Source organism: Protobothrops mucrosquamatus, unplaced genomic scaffold (genome assembly GCF_001527695.2).
Source record: "Protobothrops mucrosquamatus isolate PMUCROS unplaced genomic scaffold, P.Mucros_1.0 scaffold2155, whole genome shotgun sequence".
In the NCBI taxonomy this organism is placed as follows: Eukaryota; Metazoa; Chordata; class Lepidosauria; order Squamata; family Viperidae; genus Protobothrops; species Protobothrops mucrosquamatus.
In genome coordinates, this window is record NW_015388252.1 from 12,554 (window position 1) to 32,118 (window position 19,565).

The 19,565-nt window shown below is 43.0% G+C and overlaps 1 protein-coding gene across 1 annotated transcript in view; it reads left to right on the forward strand.

Moving 5' to 3' along the window:
* Window positions 1–19,565, forward strand: part of USP34 (ubiquitin specific peptidase 34) — a 143,976-nt gene that overhangs the window by 10,514 nt on the left and 113,897 nt on the right. The window contains exons 4-6 of the mRNA XM_015824189.1: window positions 880–1,303; window positions 12,162–12,212; window positions 13,226–13,375. Of these exons, the coding sequence (XP_015679675.1) occupies window positions 880–1,303; window positions 12,162–12,212; window positions 13,226–13,375 (625 nt within the window). The remainder of the gene's footprint in view (window positions 1–879; window positions 1,304–12,161; window positions 12,213–13,225; window positions 13,376–19,565) is intronic.

Genomic DNA, 19,565 nt, shown 5'->3' on the forward strand with positions numbered 1-19,565 from the left:
TCTCAGCACGGAGATGGAGGATCCACCTCCCTCCCTCTTTATAGAGAATTGTTTAGCCTTATAGGTAATTAGTGTATGAGCCAGTACGTCATCGATCAGTCAAGGTCTACGCTCGCGTCAAGACTGGGCATAGGTCCAGGGACAGGGCGTGACAACTTTGGCTGACTTGATCTGATTGGGCAGGAATACAGTCTCAACCATGGGTGGATCCTCCATCTCCGTGCTGAGAAAAGGCGTTCAGGTAAGACAACGCCCCTTCTCCGGCATAAAAATTGTTTTCTTTGTAGCAGTTCATTGATTCCATAAATGCAATACACTATAGTTTTTTAATACATAGCATAAAGGTAAAAAAGGATATATGCAGTGTTATCTTCATTTTAGATGTCAAAAGGATTTTGTGGCTCCCAATTTTTTTTTTTCTGTGAGAAACGGGTCCAAGTGGCTCTTTGAGTGTTTAAGGTTGCCGACCCCTGGTCTAACTGCTATTGCTAGTATAGATCTACCTGTGTGGTACTGGACATAATACATATTATTTAAAGATACACAGTTTAATGTTAATAGTTTTTGAAATACCAAGGATTTGAATTCTATTTGTATATCTGCCTTATTTAAAATCATAAATACAAAAATTAAGAATCCTTAAATTAAGACATATGTAAATTTGCAATGCCAGATTTTATGAGTATGTAGTTCAGCAACATGTAGCCCTATAGAAACTGCTGAACTCACAAGTCCCCTCACTCAATAGTGAGGGATGCTGGAAAATGTAATTCAGCAAAATCAGAAGAATCTCATGTTATTCATCTATAATCTAATGTAAGTTAGCACAGTTATTTGAGAACTCTGAATTTTAATTTTTATTTATCTTTCTTTAAACAGGCAGTGTCTATGCTGTTTCAAGGAATATAAGCATTTGGAGATTTTCAATCAAGTTGTGTGTGCACTTATAAATCTAGTGATTGCTCAAGTACAGGCTCTTCGGGACCAGCTGTGTAAACATTGCACTATTAACTTAGGTTCAACATGGCAAGATGAAAATAATGCCTCTGATGAGCCATTGAATGTAGAAAGAGCAACTCGTGGAGAAGAAGAGGACGAAGATAGACATAAAACTACAGAAGAAAAAATAGATTCTGGGAGAACTTGTATCCTGACAGAAGAAGAATCTGCAGAAGGTTCTGATGCCTTTAGCATATGGAGCACTGAGGAGAAGGAAAAACTCTTGCTTTGTGTTGCAAAAATCTTTCAGATCCAGTTTCCTCTGTATACTGCCTACAAGCATAATACACATCCCACAATAGAGGTACATGTTATCCAGACTGAGAGCTTTTTGTGAAAATGAACTAAAAGTTAGCTTTAATTCTTGAGTGTTATAAAATCTGACAATAATATTAAGTATTCTATTTGGAGTATATTCAGCATCTGAAAACTTTCTGCAGCTGTTCTAACTAGAGAGATGCAAGTAGCATTTTTATAGGAAATATATATATAGCAGGAGAAATGAAAATATTTAGGTAGTTTGAATGGAACAAATTATGTTTGAAGTCATAATTACATTTTTACTATAATATGTCAAGTTGTAAAATTAGCTGCACTTTGCTGTGATAATTTTTTTTAATGCCTAAAGTTGTACCAAAATCTGCATACTAGTGGTGTGTGTGTGTGTGTGCGCATGCACACACACACCATTCATTTGGGTCAAATGATGTAACAGATCAGTGATTCATAAGGAACCCATATGCATACTTACAATATCTTATTCCATAGCCACTCAGTAGCTTCATGTAGATATTAGAAAGAAGTGGAGAGAGCACTGAGGCCTACTGCACCCCACCAAGAAGGGGCCTTGGGCTGGACCTCTTGCTACCTATTAATGTAGAAGAAGAAGGTGAACCAGCACAAAACTATGCCCCCATCCCCAGCTCTCAAAGCTAACCCAAAAGGATACCAGGTTTGATGGTATCAAAGGTCATTGAGAGGTCAGGAAGAGCCAGGATGGATGCACTTTATATCCTGCTCCTGCCAGAGTTCATCCAGAAGTGTGACCAATGACATTTCTGTCCCATATTCAACCTGAAACTTAAGTGGAAGGGATTCAGATAATCTGTCTCATCCAGAACCCTCTGAAGCTGTAGCACAACCACCTTCTCATCCACTTTCCATAGAAAGGGGTGGGTAGGAGACTGGACAAAAATTATCCAGAACAATAGGGTCAGAATAACTGAATAACAGAGTTGGAAGGGACCTTGGAGGTCTTCTAGTCCAACCCCTTGCTCACACAGGAAACATCCTATACCATTTCAGACAAATGTCCAGTGTCGTCTTAAAAACTTCAAATGTTGGAGCATTCACAATTTCTGGAGGCAAGTTGTTCCACTGGTTAATTGTTCTAACAGTCAGGAAATTTCTCCTTAGTTGCTTCTCTCCTTGATTAATTTCCATCCACCGCTTGTTGTCCTGGCTTCAGGCCCTTTGGAGAATATCTTGACTCCCTCTTCTTTGTGGCAATCCCTGAAATATTAGAACACTGCTATCATATCCCCCCTCGTCTTCTCCAGCACTGAGATGGAGACTCCACCATTGGGTAGTAGACTGTATTCCTGCCCAATCAGATCAAGTCAGCCAAAGTTGCCACGCCCGTCCTGGACCGTTGATCTCCAGTCTTTGACTTGATCTTGCCCAGGACAGACGTTGCAAGTTTGGCTCTAGGCAGGTACAGTTAATGGTGGAATTTCCATTCCCTTTTCAAATTCAAAATTTAGTTAAGGACTTACAATCGATTTGGATCCCTCCTTTCCCCTCACAGCATTCCCTGTGGGTATTTACAAGAGTCTAACGGCCGTTAGTCTCAGATCCGTTTAGTTGATAGGATTGGGCCTTGCAGAGAATCGGACGGGGTTGGTTTCATCTCCCGAACAGGAGGCCAACGGCTGTTGGTCTCCAAATAGCACAGGCCCAACGGGGCTTGCGGCTGCAGCCCGTAGGCAGATCGAACGGATAGGAACGGGCCCAGGCGACGGTCTCACATTGCCGATTTCATTTGAATTGTTGCCCGGTAGGAGGCCAATGGCGGAGGGGTTTTCCAGCTGCGCAGGCCTCACGGAGCTCGCGGCCGCGGCTCCATAGACTCGCCCGCGTGTAGCAAGTCGGGGGGGAGAGGCTCCTGGAGCTCCTCCGACAGCATTTTTTCGTTCGCGAGGCTGCTGCTCCTTCGCGAGGCTGCGACTGCAGTCCTCGTAGTTTATTGCTCTTAGCCTCCATCGATAGCGGAGCTGCGCGCGCGCGTGCGTTCGGCCCCATTTACAGTTGGCGTTTTTGGCCAGCTATCGGAGATAGGGAAATTGCTTCCTTTGCTCCGATTCCTTGCCTTTTTGGTCGTTTGCGGGCGGAGGCTCCTGAAAGTGCGTGGGGGGGAAAAATAATTTCCCGACCCCTGCCTGTGCTCCAGAAACGCCATTTTGAGCCTCGTGGTCCTTGGATCGCCCGCGGCGGCCATTTTGAATCCGTAATTTGCACAATTACTCCAAAGCACACAATTTAATGTGATAGGGTAAATTGTTAGGGCTATTGTCTACATGTCCATTGTCAGACAGTCTTTTCCTTTCCTCCAATTACGGCAATATTGGGTGATCAATTACCCTTAACAAGGTAGGCCGCCATTTTAAGCCGGCCGCCATTTTGAGATCTTCCTTTCTACATGTAAAGTCAGGACCCTTCCTTATTCCTATTTACAATTGGCTCATTGTTTCACGTTTGGTGTCTCCTGGTTTTTTGCTTTACCACTGTCTAATTGGCACTATACTGGGATTCCAGACTCCCCATCAGCGTGTCTGTTCTTATCCACAGTATTTTCAGTATGAATTCCAGGCTCCCCTTATAGAGTGTCTGTCCTTATTCGTACGTAGTTTCTCCCTTGGATTCCAGGTGCCCCAGCAGTGTACCTGTCCTCATCCAACCGGGATTATACCTGGGTTCCAGGCGTCCCTGTAGTCCGTCTGTCCTTACCCAGTGTTTGACATTTTCCTGATAACAGAAACCCCCTATTGTGTTTCAGTGTTATCGGAAAATGGAGGAAACTTCTCTTTCCTCAATGAGTGCCCCGCCTTCGTCATCAGGTACTCCTGGTCCGGAAGGCACTGGTAACGCGACCCATAAGAGCCGTTCTACCACCAAAACGTCTAAACAGACTGATAAACAAGCTACCAGCAGGCACCAAGCCTTGGAAAAGGAGTTCTCCAAAGCACAGAAGAGAGCTAGGCTGGAGACTCATGGGTCTGCGGGGTTAAACTTGGAATTACCCCTAGGGGTGTCAAATTCTCCCAGGGGTGTTTGGTCGAGTGGGGATTGCTTCCCTTCCCCCGTACAGGGTGGAATAGAGCAGGGTCCCCCAGCTCCCCAACCCTCCACGTCTAGGGTAGCGCAGGGGAGTCCTGAGGCCACTTTTACACCTACTGCGGCGGGGCTCCGCCCAGCTGAACCGATTCCCTTTCTTTCGGAAGAGCGTCTGGCGTTCCAGCGGAGGATGTCCGCACGCATTTGGATCTCAGAAAAATGGTGGCAGCTACTGAATATGCGTCGGACGCATCCTTGCAGGCCGCTAGGTTTTCTTCCAGGGCTATGGCGTCCAACATCACTGGAAGACGTATGCTCTGGCTGAAAAATTGGCAAGCGGATGCCAAATCCAAATGGAAATTGGCAGCGGCTCCCTATCAGGGTTCTAAATTGTTTGGGGATTCTCTGAATCCATATTTAACAGAGAACAAGGACAAACGCAAGGTCCTCAAAGACCTACTCAAACGTCCAAACAAGAGGGTTGGTTACTTTCAAAGAAAGCAGTCCTTTCGGTGGGGGGCAAGATACACTTATTCCCAGCCTTTTCGCTCCTTTCCGCCAAGGCAGGACAGGCAAGATAGGCAGCCTGACAGACAAAATCCCGGTCCCAGACAACAACCTCAGGGGAAACGGCCCTTTCGGGGGAACAATAGACCTTTCCGCCGTTCCAGGTGACTCTTCAACGACACCTCCCATAGGGGGCAGACTCTCCCTGTTCGCCCACCGTTGGGAGACTACCACCACGGATACGTGGGTAATCAACACGATCCGTCAAGGTCTACATTTGGAATTTGTCTCCTATCCCCCAAATCGGTTCCTATCCTGTCCACATCCCCGAAACCGTACAAAACAAAGTCTGATGGACGAGGCCATCCATCATCTGCTTCACATCAGGGCCATAGAACCCGTACCGCCAGATCAGAGAGGTCAAGGATTTTACTCCATCCTCTTTGTCGTTCCAAAAGCGTCAGGGGGATGGAGGGCTATTCTAGATCTAAAGGACTTGAATTTCCATATAGCTTACCACAAATTCAAGATGCAAACGCTCCGTTCCATCTTGGGAAGCGTCAGAAAAGGGGACCTCCTGACGTCTATCGACCTCACGGAGGCGTACCTTCATATCCCTATCTCTCTGATCCATCGACAGTTTCTACGGTTTGCGTACAAGGGGAATCACTTCCAGTACAGGGCGCTCCCTTTCGGTCTCTCGTCAGCTCCCAGAGTATTCACCAAAGTCTTGGCGGTCCTGGCAGCACATTTACGATTGATTCCAGTCAGAGTCCACTGTTATCTGGACGACATTTTGATTCAGTCTTCGTCCATCCAGACAGCATTGACGGACCTCAAAATGGTGATAAAATTGCTCCAGGACCACGGATTTTCAGTGAATTTTCAAAAGAGCCACTTAATTCCCACAACGAGGCTCTTACACCTGGGGGCCGTCATAGACACCTTGGAATGCCGGGTGTATCTATCTCAAGATCGCAGGGACGGCATACGGGAGTCGATTCTTCGACTTCGTAGCAGTCGGTCGGCGACGTTGGTCAGTCTCTCCCAGTTGTTAGGGAAGATGATTTCGGCTATAGCAATAGTGCCCTGGTCAAGGCTCCATGCCAGAGAACTACAAAGGTTCATGCTTCCCTTTCAGAGGCGGAACCTCAGTGCTTCGCTCAACAGAGTGGTTCTCCCTCACCACGTGCTACGTTCCCTCAGTTGGTGGCTGTCACCAGCCGTCCTCAGAGGGTTGTGTTTCAAGGAACCGGACAGGATTGTCCTCACGACCGACGCCAGCCTGTTCGGTTGGGGGGCTCACATTCAGTCTCACTGGGTACAGGGCCGTTGGTCCGCAGCAGATCTGCGACACAATATAAATTGGCTAGAGTTGAGGGCCATCCATCTAGCGCTCCGACATTTTCGCCATCTAGTATCACGGCGACACGTCCTGGTCCTCACTGACAATGTGGCAGCCAAGGCACATATAAATCGCCAAGGGGGAACTCGATCTCGGAGCCTGATGTCCGAAGCTCTTTCGTTGGGTCTCTGGGCGGAACGCAATCTGGCATCTATCATGGCAGACCATATTTCGGGGGTAGCGAACACACAGGCCGATCTTCTGAGCAGATCGACGATAGATCACGCGGAGTGGAGACTCCACCCGAGGATCTTCCAAGAGATTTGCCACCGTTTCGGTCTTCCTCTAGTGGACCTCTTCGCGTCCCCGTGCAATGCCCATCTTCAGCGTTTTCCGACGGTGGGGGCGGAACGGACGGATGCCCTTCGGAGTCCTTGGCCACAGGGCTTGCTTTACGCATTTCCCCCTCTGCCAATTCTACCAGCGGTAATCCGCAAGATTCTTCAGGAGCGAGTGGAGGTTCTCCTGGTGGCACCCTTTTGGCCACGGAGGCCTTGGTTCGCAGATCTGATGAATCTTTCAATCAGCGAACCTTGGCGGATTCCGTCGGATCAGATTTCCCTCAGCCAAGGTCCCATTCTGCATCCCGAGCCCCAGTGGCTCCAGTTAGCCGTCTGGCACTTGAGCGCTCGATCTTAACTGGGGAAAGCTGCTCACAAGGGGTCATAAATGTTATTCAGGCTTCTCGCCGTCCGTCCACGAACCGCATATATGAGGCCACGTGGAAAAATTTCCAATCATGGTGTTCCGGGCGGAAGTTGTCACTTTCGGCACTTACTGTGCCAATTATCTTGGATTATTTATTGGAAGGTTTGGGAAAAGGTTTAGCCCCTAATACCCTTCGCAGGCAGGTCGCCGCTTTGTCTACAATCCTCTCATGCGACTCTGCTGAATCACTGGGTCATCACCCCTTGGTAAGGTCGTTCCTTAAGGGAGCCTCCAACCAAAATCCTCCTGTGGTACACAGATACCCCTCGTGGGAGTTGTCAAGGGTGCTTCGGGCTATTACTAAATCTCCTTTTGAGCCCCTCAGGACATGTGACATTCGTTCCCTGTCCCACAAAGTGGCCTTCCTGGTTGCTATCACCTCTGCTCGTCGTATTTCGGAACTGGCAGCGCTTTCAGTGCGAGATGACTTGTGTATTTTCCAACAGGATAGGGTTATCCTTCGGTTAGACCCTACCTTCGTTCCGAAGGTTAATTCCCTATTCCATAGGTCACAGGAGATAGTGCTGCCTGATTTCTGCCCCAACCCGTCGCATGGATTGGAGCGACACTGGCATTGTTTAGATGTCCGCAGGGCCCTTAAATATTATATTTCACGGACTGCGGAGTTCAGGAAATCAGAAGCCCTCTTTGTATCTTTCCACGCTTCCACCAAGGGTCGAAAAGTGTCCTCTTCCACTGTTGGGAGATGGATAAGGGCATGCATCGCCGGAGCTTACAAAGCTGAGTCGTTGCCGGTTCCGCGGGGTGTGACCGCTCACTCCACATGGAGCGCGGCTACTTCGGCAGCATGGGCCACTCAAGCTTCCATCGAGGAAGTTTGCAAGGCAGCCACTTGGGCTTCGCCTTCTCCTTTCATAAGGCACTATAAAATTGATAAGTTTGCCTCTGCTGAGGCTTCATTCGGTAGGAGAGTTCTCCAACAGGTTTTACTCCAAAGTGCCACTTCGGACCAGTCTACTACCCACCCTCAGGGACAGTAGGCTTTGGTATGTCCCAATGGTGGAGTCTCCATCTCAGTGCTGGAGAAGGGGCGTTGTCTTACCTGAACGCCTTTTCTCAGCACGGAGATGGAGACTCCACCTCCCTCCCTTGTACATTTTTTGTATAAGCATAGGGTCAGTTAGTTTGGTGAGCCACAACGTCTTGCTGTCAGTCAATGGCTACGCTCGCGTCAAAGACTGGAGATCAACGGTCCAGGACGGGCGTGGCAACTTTGGCTGACTTGATCTGATTGGGCAGGAATACAGTCTACTACCCAATGGTGGAGTCTCCATCTCCGTGCTGAGAAAAGGCGTTCAGGTAAGACAACGCCCCTTCTCTTCATTAAACTAGACATACCCAGTTCCAGCAACCGTTCTTTATATGTTATAACCTCCAGTCCCCTAATCATTTTTGTTGCTCTTCTCTGCACTCTTTCTAGAGTCTCAACATCTTTTTTACACGACCAAAACTGGTTGCAGTATTCCAAGTGTGGCCTTGCCAAGGGATTATAAAGTAGTATTAACACTTCACATGATCTTGATTCTATCCCTGTGTTAATGCAGCCTAGAACTCTGTTGGCTTTTTTTGATAGCTGCAGCACACTGCTGGCTCATATTAAGTGATTGTCCACTAGGACTCCAAGATCCCTCTTACAGTTACTACTATTGAACCAGATACTACCTATACTATACCTGTGCATTTGGTTTTTCTTGCCTAAATGTAGAACCTTACTTTTTTCACCATTGAATTTCATTTTGTTAGATAGCGCCCAATGTTCAAGTCTGCCAAGATCCTTCTGTATCTTAAGGCTATCTTATGGAGTATTGGCTATTCCTGCCAGCTTGGTATCGTCTGCAAATTTGATGAGTTCCCCATCCATCCCCTCATGTAAATCATTGATGAAGATATTGAGGAGTACTGTGCCTAAGACAGAGCCTTGGAGTACTCACTGCATACTTCCCTCCCTGTAGATGTAGTTCCATTGAAACTACACGTTGAGGGAAGTTGGTCAGCCAGTTACAAATCCATCTACTGCGGATGCTGTCTAACCCACATTTTTCTATCTTATCAAGTAGTAGGTTGTGGTCCAGCAATAGCTTCTTGAGAATTGGGCATGCTAGCGCTTTAAATAGTGCCAAAAGCACCACTTCTGTCAATGATAAATTAATCATGTCATCTTGACTAACCAGGAGGGGCATGGATCTGATTCATTGGTGGCCATGCTTAACAATCCCAAGAACTCTCCACTTCCTTGAGTCCAACAGGAACAAACTGTTCCCAGATAATTGTCTCCAAAAGACCTGCACCCTCATTGACTTCCAACTGAGAATGAATCTGAGCAATTTTATCTGTTAAATGAACTGAAAATTCCTCAGTGTGTCCTAAAGGTAAATCTTTCAGCCTTCCCTCTTGGGAGGGTCCAGATAACTTTAAACGGGGGCCACCAGGCAATTCTCTGTGGATAAAATAAGAGTGGAGAAATATTGATGTTTCTTACCACCATGAGTTGGCCTTAATAGAAGCCTTCATGATTAATTGGATTCATCCCTTGTCTTTCTCCACTGGTGCTCTCTTGACCTTTTTTAGCTCCCTCAATTCCTCTGTAAATAAACCAGAGTGTTGGGAGTGATGGGCCCAGAGAGGTGGCATGGGCATTATCCTGTTCCATGATGGGCATTATCCTGTTCCAGCTCCATGATGACCTCCAGCAGAGGTCAGAGGTTCTACACAGCAGTAATAGTAATCTCAATTGATCCATGTCCCTGTCTTCAAAAACAGGATTTTATAACTGGCAACTTGTGTAGCAGTACCCCTAAAGTCTTTGGATAACAATTGCTAGCCCCCCTCCCTTGCCTTGAGGTCCCGGCTGGTATACCCTAAAGCCATCCAGACACGTTTCAGAGAGGGGACTCAACCTGGGCCTAGCCAGGTCTCAATAATATATGGCAGGTTGACTTGCTTCTCACAGATGAGATTGCAAATAAGATGAGCTTTGTTATTAACCAAGCTGGTATTAAGCAATAGCAGCTGAAAGCCCTGGTCTCTGGTCTGATTAAGACCTGGGCATGAATACAGAGGGGAAGAATAGGACACCAACACCAACAGCCACCAATGTCTTCCCCGGGACAGTCCGTCCTCTGTCTCCATCAAAAAGTCCATGCCTATCTCCGCCTGAATAATTTGACCTGCTTCAAGCTTCCCAGAGTCTTCATTCCCCTTCCAACTCCAGCCTATTGGCTCCCTGGGGTAGTGGTGAGACTGCATGGTACTTTGACTCCTCAGCATAATTGGGAGCCCTAGTTGCTAACTCCATCTCATTCAAATATATGGATGGATGGATGGATGGATGGATGGATGGATGGATGGATGGATGGATGGATGGATGGATGGATAGATAGATAGATAGATAGATAGATAGATAGATAGATAGATAGATAGATAGATAGATAGATAGATAGATAGATAGATAGATAGATAGATAGATAGATAGATAGATAGAGGATTCATTGGAGAAGACCCTGATGTTGGGAAGGATTGAAGGCACAAGGATAAGGAAACAGTAGAGATGAGATGGTTAGATAGTATCATGAATTTGGTCAAATTCTGGAGGAAAGAGGCACCTGGCATGCTTTGGGCCATGGGATTGCGAAGAGTCGAACACAATTTAGCAACTGAACAACAACATATATAGATAGAGATATATACATAACAGTATATAACCAGTATGTATATATAAAACAAATGATTATCATGCTTTTTTTACCTACTGTACTGTGTATAAATGAGTCCTGTATTTTCTTATATTTGACCATATAATGTCTATGTTTATAGGCAGTCTGCTAATAGAAAGTGCAATCAGGTTTTTAGCCCATTGAGTAAATGGAGTCATACATTTATCTTTCTAGTGTTGCAATGCCAGTCTTTAAGCTTTAAGATCACAGACAATCCTTTTAAGTTTATGTTGTCCAGTTGACAAATTTAATGTACAAGATATGTAATTCTAGAGCATTTTGTTGGAGATGTCATAAGGAAATATTTAAAATGTGTCCATTTAAAACATGGAGTATGTTCTTACCATGTCCTATACCTAAGTTTGGGAGAAAGTAGTGGACCATATAAATGTGACTGCAACAAAAGCTAAAATTTTCAGAGTACAGGTAGTCCTTGACTTACAACCACAATTGAGACCAAAATTTTTGTTGCTAAGTAAGACATTTGTTAAGTTAGTAGCACAGTTGTTAAGTGAATCTGACTTCCCCATTGACTTTGCTTGTGAGAAGGTCACAAAAGGAGATTACATGATCCCGGGGCACTGCAACCGTCATAAATATGAGTCAGTTACCAAGTGTCTGAATTTTGATCATGTGACCATGGGGATGCCACAATGATTGTAAGTGTGAAAAATGGTCAAGTTACTTCTTTCAGTGCCATTGTAACTTTGAATGATCACTAAATGAACTATTGTAAGTCAAGGAATACTTGTATAATATTTTCTTGAATAAATAATTAATATATGTCTGAAACCTTTGTAAATCACAGATAGCTGCATGACAGGAACAGTTCTGGATTTATGCTAACTATGATTTGTAGAAATAGACCAACATCAAACCATAGCTTTGATTTGGCTTTTTGATCCTAACCAATATTAAGATTAAAAAAGAGAAAACAGTGATGAACTTGAGAGTGACTAATATTGACTCATGGCTTTACAAATTATACATTACTTTTAAATATAATTATTGTAAATATAATTGTTATGTCAATTTTGATTAACATTCAAGTACAGTAATTTATATTTTTAAAGCAATGAGTATGTCTTCTTTTCTATCAATAGAACTGGACTTCAACATTTAGTGCAAGATAACCAGTGCTGTGGAATAATGTGACTTTTTTTTTTTTACAGTTGCCCTTGAAGACATTGTTATACTATCCCTGAAATAGGTTTAAATCCTAGTTTCAGTATGTAAAGGGATTTGTTTCCTTATGCTGGTAACTAGTAAGCTGAATAACTTACTAGTTTGGACAATATGTACAACTTGAAATGCAATATTTTTACTGATTCTAGATGAGATATAAAGAGAGAACAGAGTAAGGGAATAATTGTATTTTGGATTTTATTTCTTGATAATTATTTTCTTCATATGTGTCTTAAATTTTTATCTATTTGATACATTCATAATTAAATAATTTATGCTTTTTTAAACAGGATATATCTGCACAAGAAAGCAATATATTAGGGGCATTCTGTGACATGAATGTAAGTTTTCAATTTCAATTTAAAAATGCACAGCTTCAAAAATTATAGCCTATTTTGTTCATGAAATCATTCTAGTGGTTTATGTATTATCCTGAATTCAATTCAAATAAAAGCTCATATTGTCACTGAGCTATAATCCTTTGTAGATGATTAAAATTAGCATACCCAGTATAGATTGGGTTTATATATTGTAAAAGCCACAATGTATTGATAATACATGAACTCACTTATTGTGGTCTAAATCATATTTTGTACTTTAACAGAATATCTTAATGAGTGCTATATAAATCTGTATACTTGCCTTACATTTTGTGTTTGAATCTGCCTGATGTCTGTTGGATTGTTAGCATCTTGCACCACTTTTTTTTAAAAAAAAATTGTATGGCTACATAGCTTACCTAAGCTATTCTGGCAGGCTCATAACAGATTAAAAACAATCCAATAAAAACAGGTTAAAAAACAATATAAGAACTATACAGAACCAATTTAAAAGAACTTATACTCTTGTGCTATTTTTTGACTGCCGGATGAATAAACAAGTATAGCTTCACTCTTTTATTGTGTATAGACTGAATAATTATATCACAGTTAAGTTCAGCTTCATTGGGCACAATATGCAAAGTTCTGTGTTATATAGTGTTGAAGGGCCAAATCTACAAACACAAATTTAAAAAATTACATAAAATGAGTATGCTCAACTTTTTCAGGAACTTCAAAGAGTTCAGCATTGATGTATAAACCTAAATACATGCAGAGGGATATGAAATATGAAACTACAGAAGTTTCATATGTAGTATTTCACAGCATTACATAGATTTAATTTTAACATTTAGGTCAAAATCAGTACATTGAATTGTCCTAGGAAAAATGGATCTTATACAAATCCTGAAATCTTGCTTCAGTGTTTATGAAGATAAGATTTCAAAATAGCATGTAGGGGTATAATTATTTTGAATGAGAAAGATATATGTGGATTTTTAAAAATTAAAAAAAACCTGCTTTTATTTTTGTAGGATGTAGAAGTACCATTGCACTTGCTTCGCTATGTTTGCTTATTTTGTGGAAAAAATGGCCTATCCCTCATGAAGGACTGTTTTGAATATGGAACTCCTGAAACGTTGCCATTTCTCGTAGCACATGCATTTATCACTGTGGTTTCTAATGTAAGTATATGTCTACAGTTCTCTAATTTTAATAATGCAAGGTGGAATAAAATAGTCTCCACCAAGACTTGACTTCAACTAACTTGAATCAAATTTAGAAGCTATGTTCTCTGTTTAAATCTGTTGCATTATGTATATTGTAACTCTTATTGTAATACTAGTATTAAATGACAAAAATTGCTCTTTTTAAAAATTGGGGATAACTTTGCTATTAAAATTGCAGATGCAGAAAAACATTCAGAAATTTGCACAATCTCTGTTCTATTTTCCATAAGTTTCCAAAATTATTTTAATTTATTTAATTATCAGTTAACATTGATAGATATTGCTTTATTATTGCTAAACTTCTAATTTCTGTTTGCTTCTTTTTTATAGTTCTAAGTAAACCAAAATTTTAAAATCCATGTGTTTTCCAGAAATTGCTATTCTGGTGACTTAACAAAAAACAGTTTGTACTCTTTTTCCTGTTTATGCTAAATTGGAGGAGTAAAGTAGCAGACAAGCTCAACTTGCTGAGAAGGATAACTCCAAATGAACTTAGAACATAGAATAATAGAGCTGGAAAGTACCTTAGAGTTCTTCTAGTCCAACTCCCTGCTTGAGCAGGAGACTTGTATACTGTTTCAGATAAATGGTTATCCAGTCTTTTTTTGAAAGCCTTGAGTGATAGAGCATCCACAACTTCTGAGGGTAAGCTATTCCATTAGTTGATTGCTCTCACCCTTAGGAAATTTTTCCTTATTTCTAGGTTGCTTCTCTCCTTGGTTAGTTTCTATCCATTGTTTTTTTGTCTTGCCTTTTGGTGCTTTGGAAAATAGTTTGACCCTCACGTCTTTGTAGGAGCCCCTTCTTAGTGGTTGCTTCTGACTAACTCTTGCCTTACATGAGTTCTACATTGCCAACAATTGCTGCCTTTCAGTTTGTCTTCATAGTGAAGAGATCTAGTGAAATACAGTTTTCATGCAGAATGCATCTTTTTGTGTGTGCTGTTGATAAAGCAGTGTGACCAGTACCCTATGCATGGGCTGATAGAACTTTCCTTTTTAATAAATAAGGGCCTCTCAAAAATAAACTTGGCATTGAACATATTTGGTGTATATCATTTGAGAGTCTTTTGTTTGCTCAGTAATGCTGTCTCTTTCATTATTACTGAAACTTCCAGAATAACTGTGGCCTGTTAAATATCATTCTGGAAGTTTTTAATAGACTGTGTCCTGATAAATGTTGTTCTGGAAGTGTCTGAATACAGCACTCCTGTACTTCTTAACAAACTAAAGCTGCTCTAAGACTGGTGAAGACTGTGAGAGAAATTAAATGTTAATTTGAGAATCTTCCCTCCACTCAACACTATAATAGTGCTGAATCTAAAAAAGAAATTCTAATACTATTTGATATATATCCTCCATAGTAGGTTTGAGCCTGTTTCATTTTTATTTATTATCTGAGCATTTGATCTCAAATGTGCCTTTTTATGTACCTTTTTATAGAGCCACATTACTTTAGTGGCTTGCAAAAGAGTGTATCTTCAATTACGTATCAATTCTCAAAAGTTCTGTCATTAGGACAGGAATCCTAAAAGATAAGAGAAGGCATTACTGAGCAAACAAAAGATTGAGGGTGAAGGTTCTTTCTCTGAGCTTGTGGGTTGGTTTCCAAAAGTTTCGTTACCAGGCTAGGTAACATCTTCAGCGGACTTTAGAGAATGTCATTGTCAATGTTCTGTTTATAAGGGCTTCAGGTGTGGGTGTGTCAAGTGAGGGTCTTGTGATGGGTCAGGTATGAGTCATCAGTGAGAGGCTTGTGATGGGGAGAATGAACCTTCACCCTCATTATACACCCGAGCTACAAGATATTTGCCACTATTGCAAACAAAAGACTCTCAAATGATATACGCCAAATACATTCAATGCAATGTTTATCTTTGAGAGGCCCTTATTTATTAAAATATTCATGTTAAATGTTAACTATTCACTTGGTAATTTCTGTAAACAAATTAAAGAGTAAATTTTCACGCTGGAGACAGCAGCTAAATGAAAAAAAATCATTCATTGAATCTGTATGGCTATCCATCTGTTAATTACTCTAGCTAACAATTGATATAAGTATAATAAAACCTCAAAACACAAACACAAAGTAAGTTAAAATAATTTTAATACAATAGCCAGGCTCTTATAACACAATTATACAATATGGGGATGAAAATAATAGCTCTGTGTCTGGGGAAAGAGACTATTCAGCCTTGTGGGAAGTCAAGAAAGCTGGACTGCCATATGTTACAGGGAGGCTGTTCTATACAGCAGGTACCACAAAAGAAATGTTTATCACCTAGGTGACACCAAATGATATTAGGCAATAGAGAAGATCTCTAGTATGTCCACCCTGACTGATCTATTTGGATAGGCAGAAACCCACAGGGACAGATGGTCCTACAAGTATTCTGGCCCTGTGCCATGCAGAGCTTTAAATGGGGTAATCAGCACTTTGAGTTGCACCAGAAAGCATACAGGAAGGCAGTGCAGCTTGTGCAACAGCAATGTAGCAGGGATGAACCTTGGTGTGCTTAATGTCATGGTTCCGACTAATAGACCCAAACAAATTAGAACTCCGAGGCTTGAGGTTTCCTCAAAGAACATGTTTATTGGATACATAATATCGGCACGGTCAAAAGTGAAACCAACTCTAAAGTTCCCCCCAGGAATTCAATGTATTAAATGTAACACTTCCCTCCCCTTTACTATGCCATTGATCATGCTATCCAATGAAGGCAATTGGCGGGCTCCGTGACACTTCTCTCCACCTTCCAGCACTGTGGGAATGACCTTGGTTCCCACAGGACTGCTCTGTGTTTAGTCTAGCAATCCGTTTGCTTCCCCCCCCCCTTCCTCCCAAACCTGTGTGGCAACTGAGAATGACAAAGATGGCTTTAGCCAGATTCGTTTCAAAGATTGACAGTTGGACTCCCCTAAAGAGAAAGAAGTTCCTGGAAAATAACGAACATAGATACACATTAGTGAGTTGCTAATTTTCTATGCTATCGTCCAGAGGTTCCCTAGGCTTTTGGAGATGTTTATCATGAAACCTCTGTATTCATCTATCTGCCTTTACATCTCTGCTCTTTACCCAAGTAGCTTCTGACAAAGGATATCCTTTCCACTGAACTAGATATTATAATTTCCCTTTATACATTCTAGAATCAAGAATCCATTTTATTTCATAATGAGTGTCATATTCCACCATAATGGGTCCTTGGGCTATTTGGGATACTGGTCTCAAGGTCGATTCTGTAACTGGTTTCAACAAACTGCAGTGAAAAACTGGATGTATTTTCTCCAAGAGTTTTAGCTCCACCGTGACAGGCTTTCCGATTTTTACGATGGGGAAAGGACCAATAAATTTAGGTCCCAATTTTTTACATGGTAGTTTTAATCTTAGGTATTTGGTTGAGAGATAGACTATCTCTCCTATATGAAATGGTTTCTGCAGGGGACCACCTCTTATCTGCTTGCTCCTTTTGAATCTTTGTGGCTTTGGCTAAGGCATGTTTGACATTTGGCCAAGGACTTTGAAATAAGTTAACCCACTCGGTCAGTGTTTGTTTGTGAGGAGGGGGGTTCCTGGGGATATTCAGGTATGGGAACGAATTCCCTGCCAGTAGCTATTTTAAAAGTAGTAAGTCCAGTACTGCTGTGCACAGTATTGTTTTATGCCACTTTAGGCAGAAAGTCTACCTAGTTAGTTTGCTGATAGTCAACATAGCATCTCAGATACTGTTGCAACATTGCATTCGCTCATTCAGCAGCTCCATTCGTACTTGGATGAAAAGCTGAGCTAAGCTGCTAGGTGGACCCTATTAGTTTCACAAACTCCCTCCAGAACTTTACTGTGAACTGAACCCCTTGCTCTGATATAATTCTTCTTGGTGCTCTTCAACTGGGGCCGGCGCTGAGCATTCAGCAGCTCAATGTCATTGCTGGCCGCACTTGAAGCACTTGATAGGGGGGCCAGTAGGAGCTCTGGGAGAGCTGGCTACTGAAGCCACTGTTGGACATGGTCCAAACTGGCGCCTTTCCTGGTTTCGCCTTGGCTTTGATTTGGGAGCAATGGGCTTCTTGTAGCACTTAAGCTCAATGTCCAGTGTCATTGCCATCCAGTACCACTCCTGGATTTGCTCAGGAATCCCCCTCTAAGTCATGGTCCAGCTCTTCCTTAAAGCAGTGGGTTAACAATCGCTCTGGCCACTCTTATTCTGCCTGTGACCCATCGGAACTCTCAAACAAACTCCTTCGTGGGTTGGCTCCTCTGCTTTAGGTCACGTATCTCCACTCAGCTTGCAGAGTCTGAGACTTGACTTCAAATCTGGCTTTTAATTCTTCCAGGAAAAGATCTATGTTCCCCAGTTCCGCCGCATCCTCATCTTGAAGACTGGTCATCCACTCTGCAGCCTCCCCTTCTAGGCTTGCTGCCACTGCATTCACCATCACTGTCTCGTCGGGGTAGGCAGGAGCGAAGCAGTCTAAGTGAGCCCACATCTGGTTCATAAAGACAGCTTATCTGGATCCTCGTCAAATGTGGTTCTGATCGGCGGTGGGTCCACAGGAGTTGGAGTGCACTGGGTGCCAATCAGGATGCTGGTACTGGGGTTGTGGCTGACATTTAGCCCATCTCTGAAACCCTCTTGGTTTTCCCACTGGACTCACGGTTGGAGCAGAGGGCTTCATCTGGGCCTGGGCTTGACACTGCTGCTGGCCTGGGATGTGGGGAAGCTGCATGGGGCACAATTACTGGACTTGGGCTCCAACGGGCAAGGAGTGGTTGGGTTGCCCTGGCTTTGGCTTAAGCTGAGACCTCGAACCTGGCAATTGGGGTCACTTCTCTAATTTCCATTGAGTCAAATTTCTCCTTCAACCTTTCGACCAAGTGCCCAAGGACTGCTGACAGGTACTTCCATTCTCCCGATTCATCCCATCCCTATGCCCTCTTTACTCTCCATTTTGGCATGAGAGATAGAGGGCTATGGGAAGAGACCAAGGAGAACTCAGCCTTGGCAGCCTTGGTGGTACTCTTGTGCTGGAAGTCCTCTGCTCGGTATAAATCCCTGATGGCTAGAACTTGTTCCCGCACCGCTGGTCTGTCAGGCTTGTCTGCACAGACGTTCGGCTAAGCCCCCATCGGTGGAACTCTGCCCTCAGTCTGGATAGCCATCTGTGTCCCATGTGCAGGGGTTGCGCTGGGATTAGTAGCCGCTTCCCCTTTCTTCTCCATCCTGGAATCTTCCTCGAGTCTTTACCGTCTTCCCAAAAGAATTGGGTAGGCAGTCAGGGCTCAGGACCTCGAAGAGTGCTCTTCGATAGCCTTCTATCTTAGAGCAGAAAAAAAAAGAGTTGATTTAATGTCACGGTTCTGACTAATGGACCCAAACAAATCAGAACTCCGAAGCTTGAGGTTTCCTCAAAAAACATATTTTTGGAAACATAATATCGGCATGGTCAAAAGTGAAACCAACTCTAAAGTTCCCCCCCAGGAATTCAATGTAACTAAATGTAACACTTCCCTCCCCTTTACTATGCCATTGATCACACTACCCAATGAGGGCAATTGGCGGGCTCCATGACGCTTCTTCTCTCCACCTTCCAGCACCTGTGGGAATAACCTTGGTTCCCACGGGACTGTTCCGTATTTAGTCTAGCAATCTTTTTGCTTTCTTGCCCCCCCTTCCTCCCAAACCTGTGTGGCAATTGAGAACGACAAAGATGGCTTCAGCCAGGTTCGTTTCAGAAGGTGACACCCAGAACTGTATGTATTGCTTCATTCTGGATTAGATGAAACTTCCAATTATTAACCGTAGTCCCTTGTAGAGCATATTGCAATACTTCAGTTGAGAAATAAAGCATGAGTGATCATGAGCAGAACCTCCTGGCCCAGGAACAGATGCCCTTGGTTCACAAGATGAACTCATGCTAATTGCCTCTCATCCTCATCCTCACTCTCATTTTTCATTTTCATTTTCATTTTATTAAATTTATACCCCGCCCTTCTCCCGTAGGACTCAGGGCGGCTTACAGCCAGTTAAAACAATTTAATACAATACAATAGAAATTTTAAAAAATCATTAAAAATAAATATATAATCGGCCGCTTCTACTAAAATTTGGCTAAAACCAATTTAAAATACCCCTAGGCCAGTCCTGCCC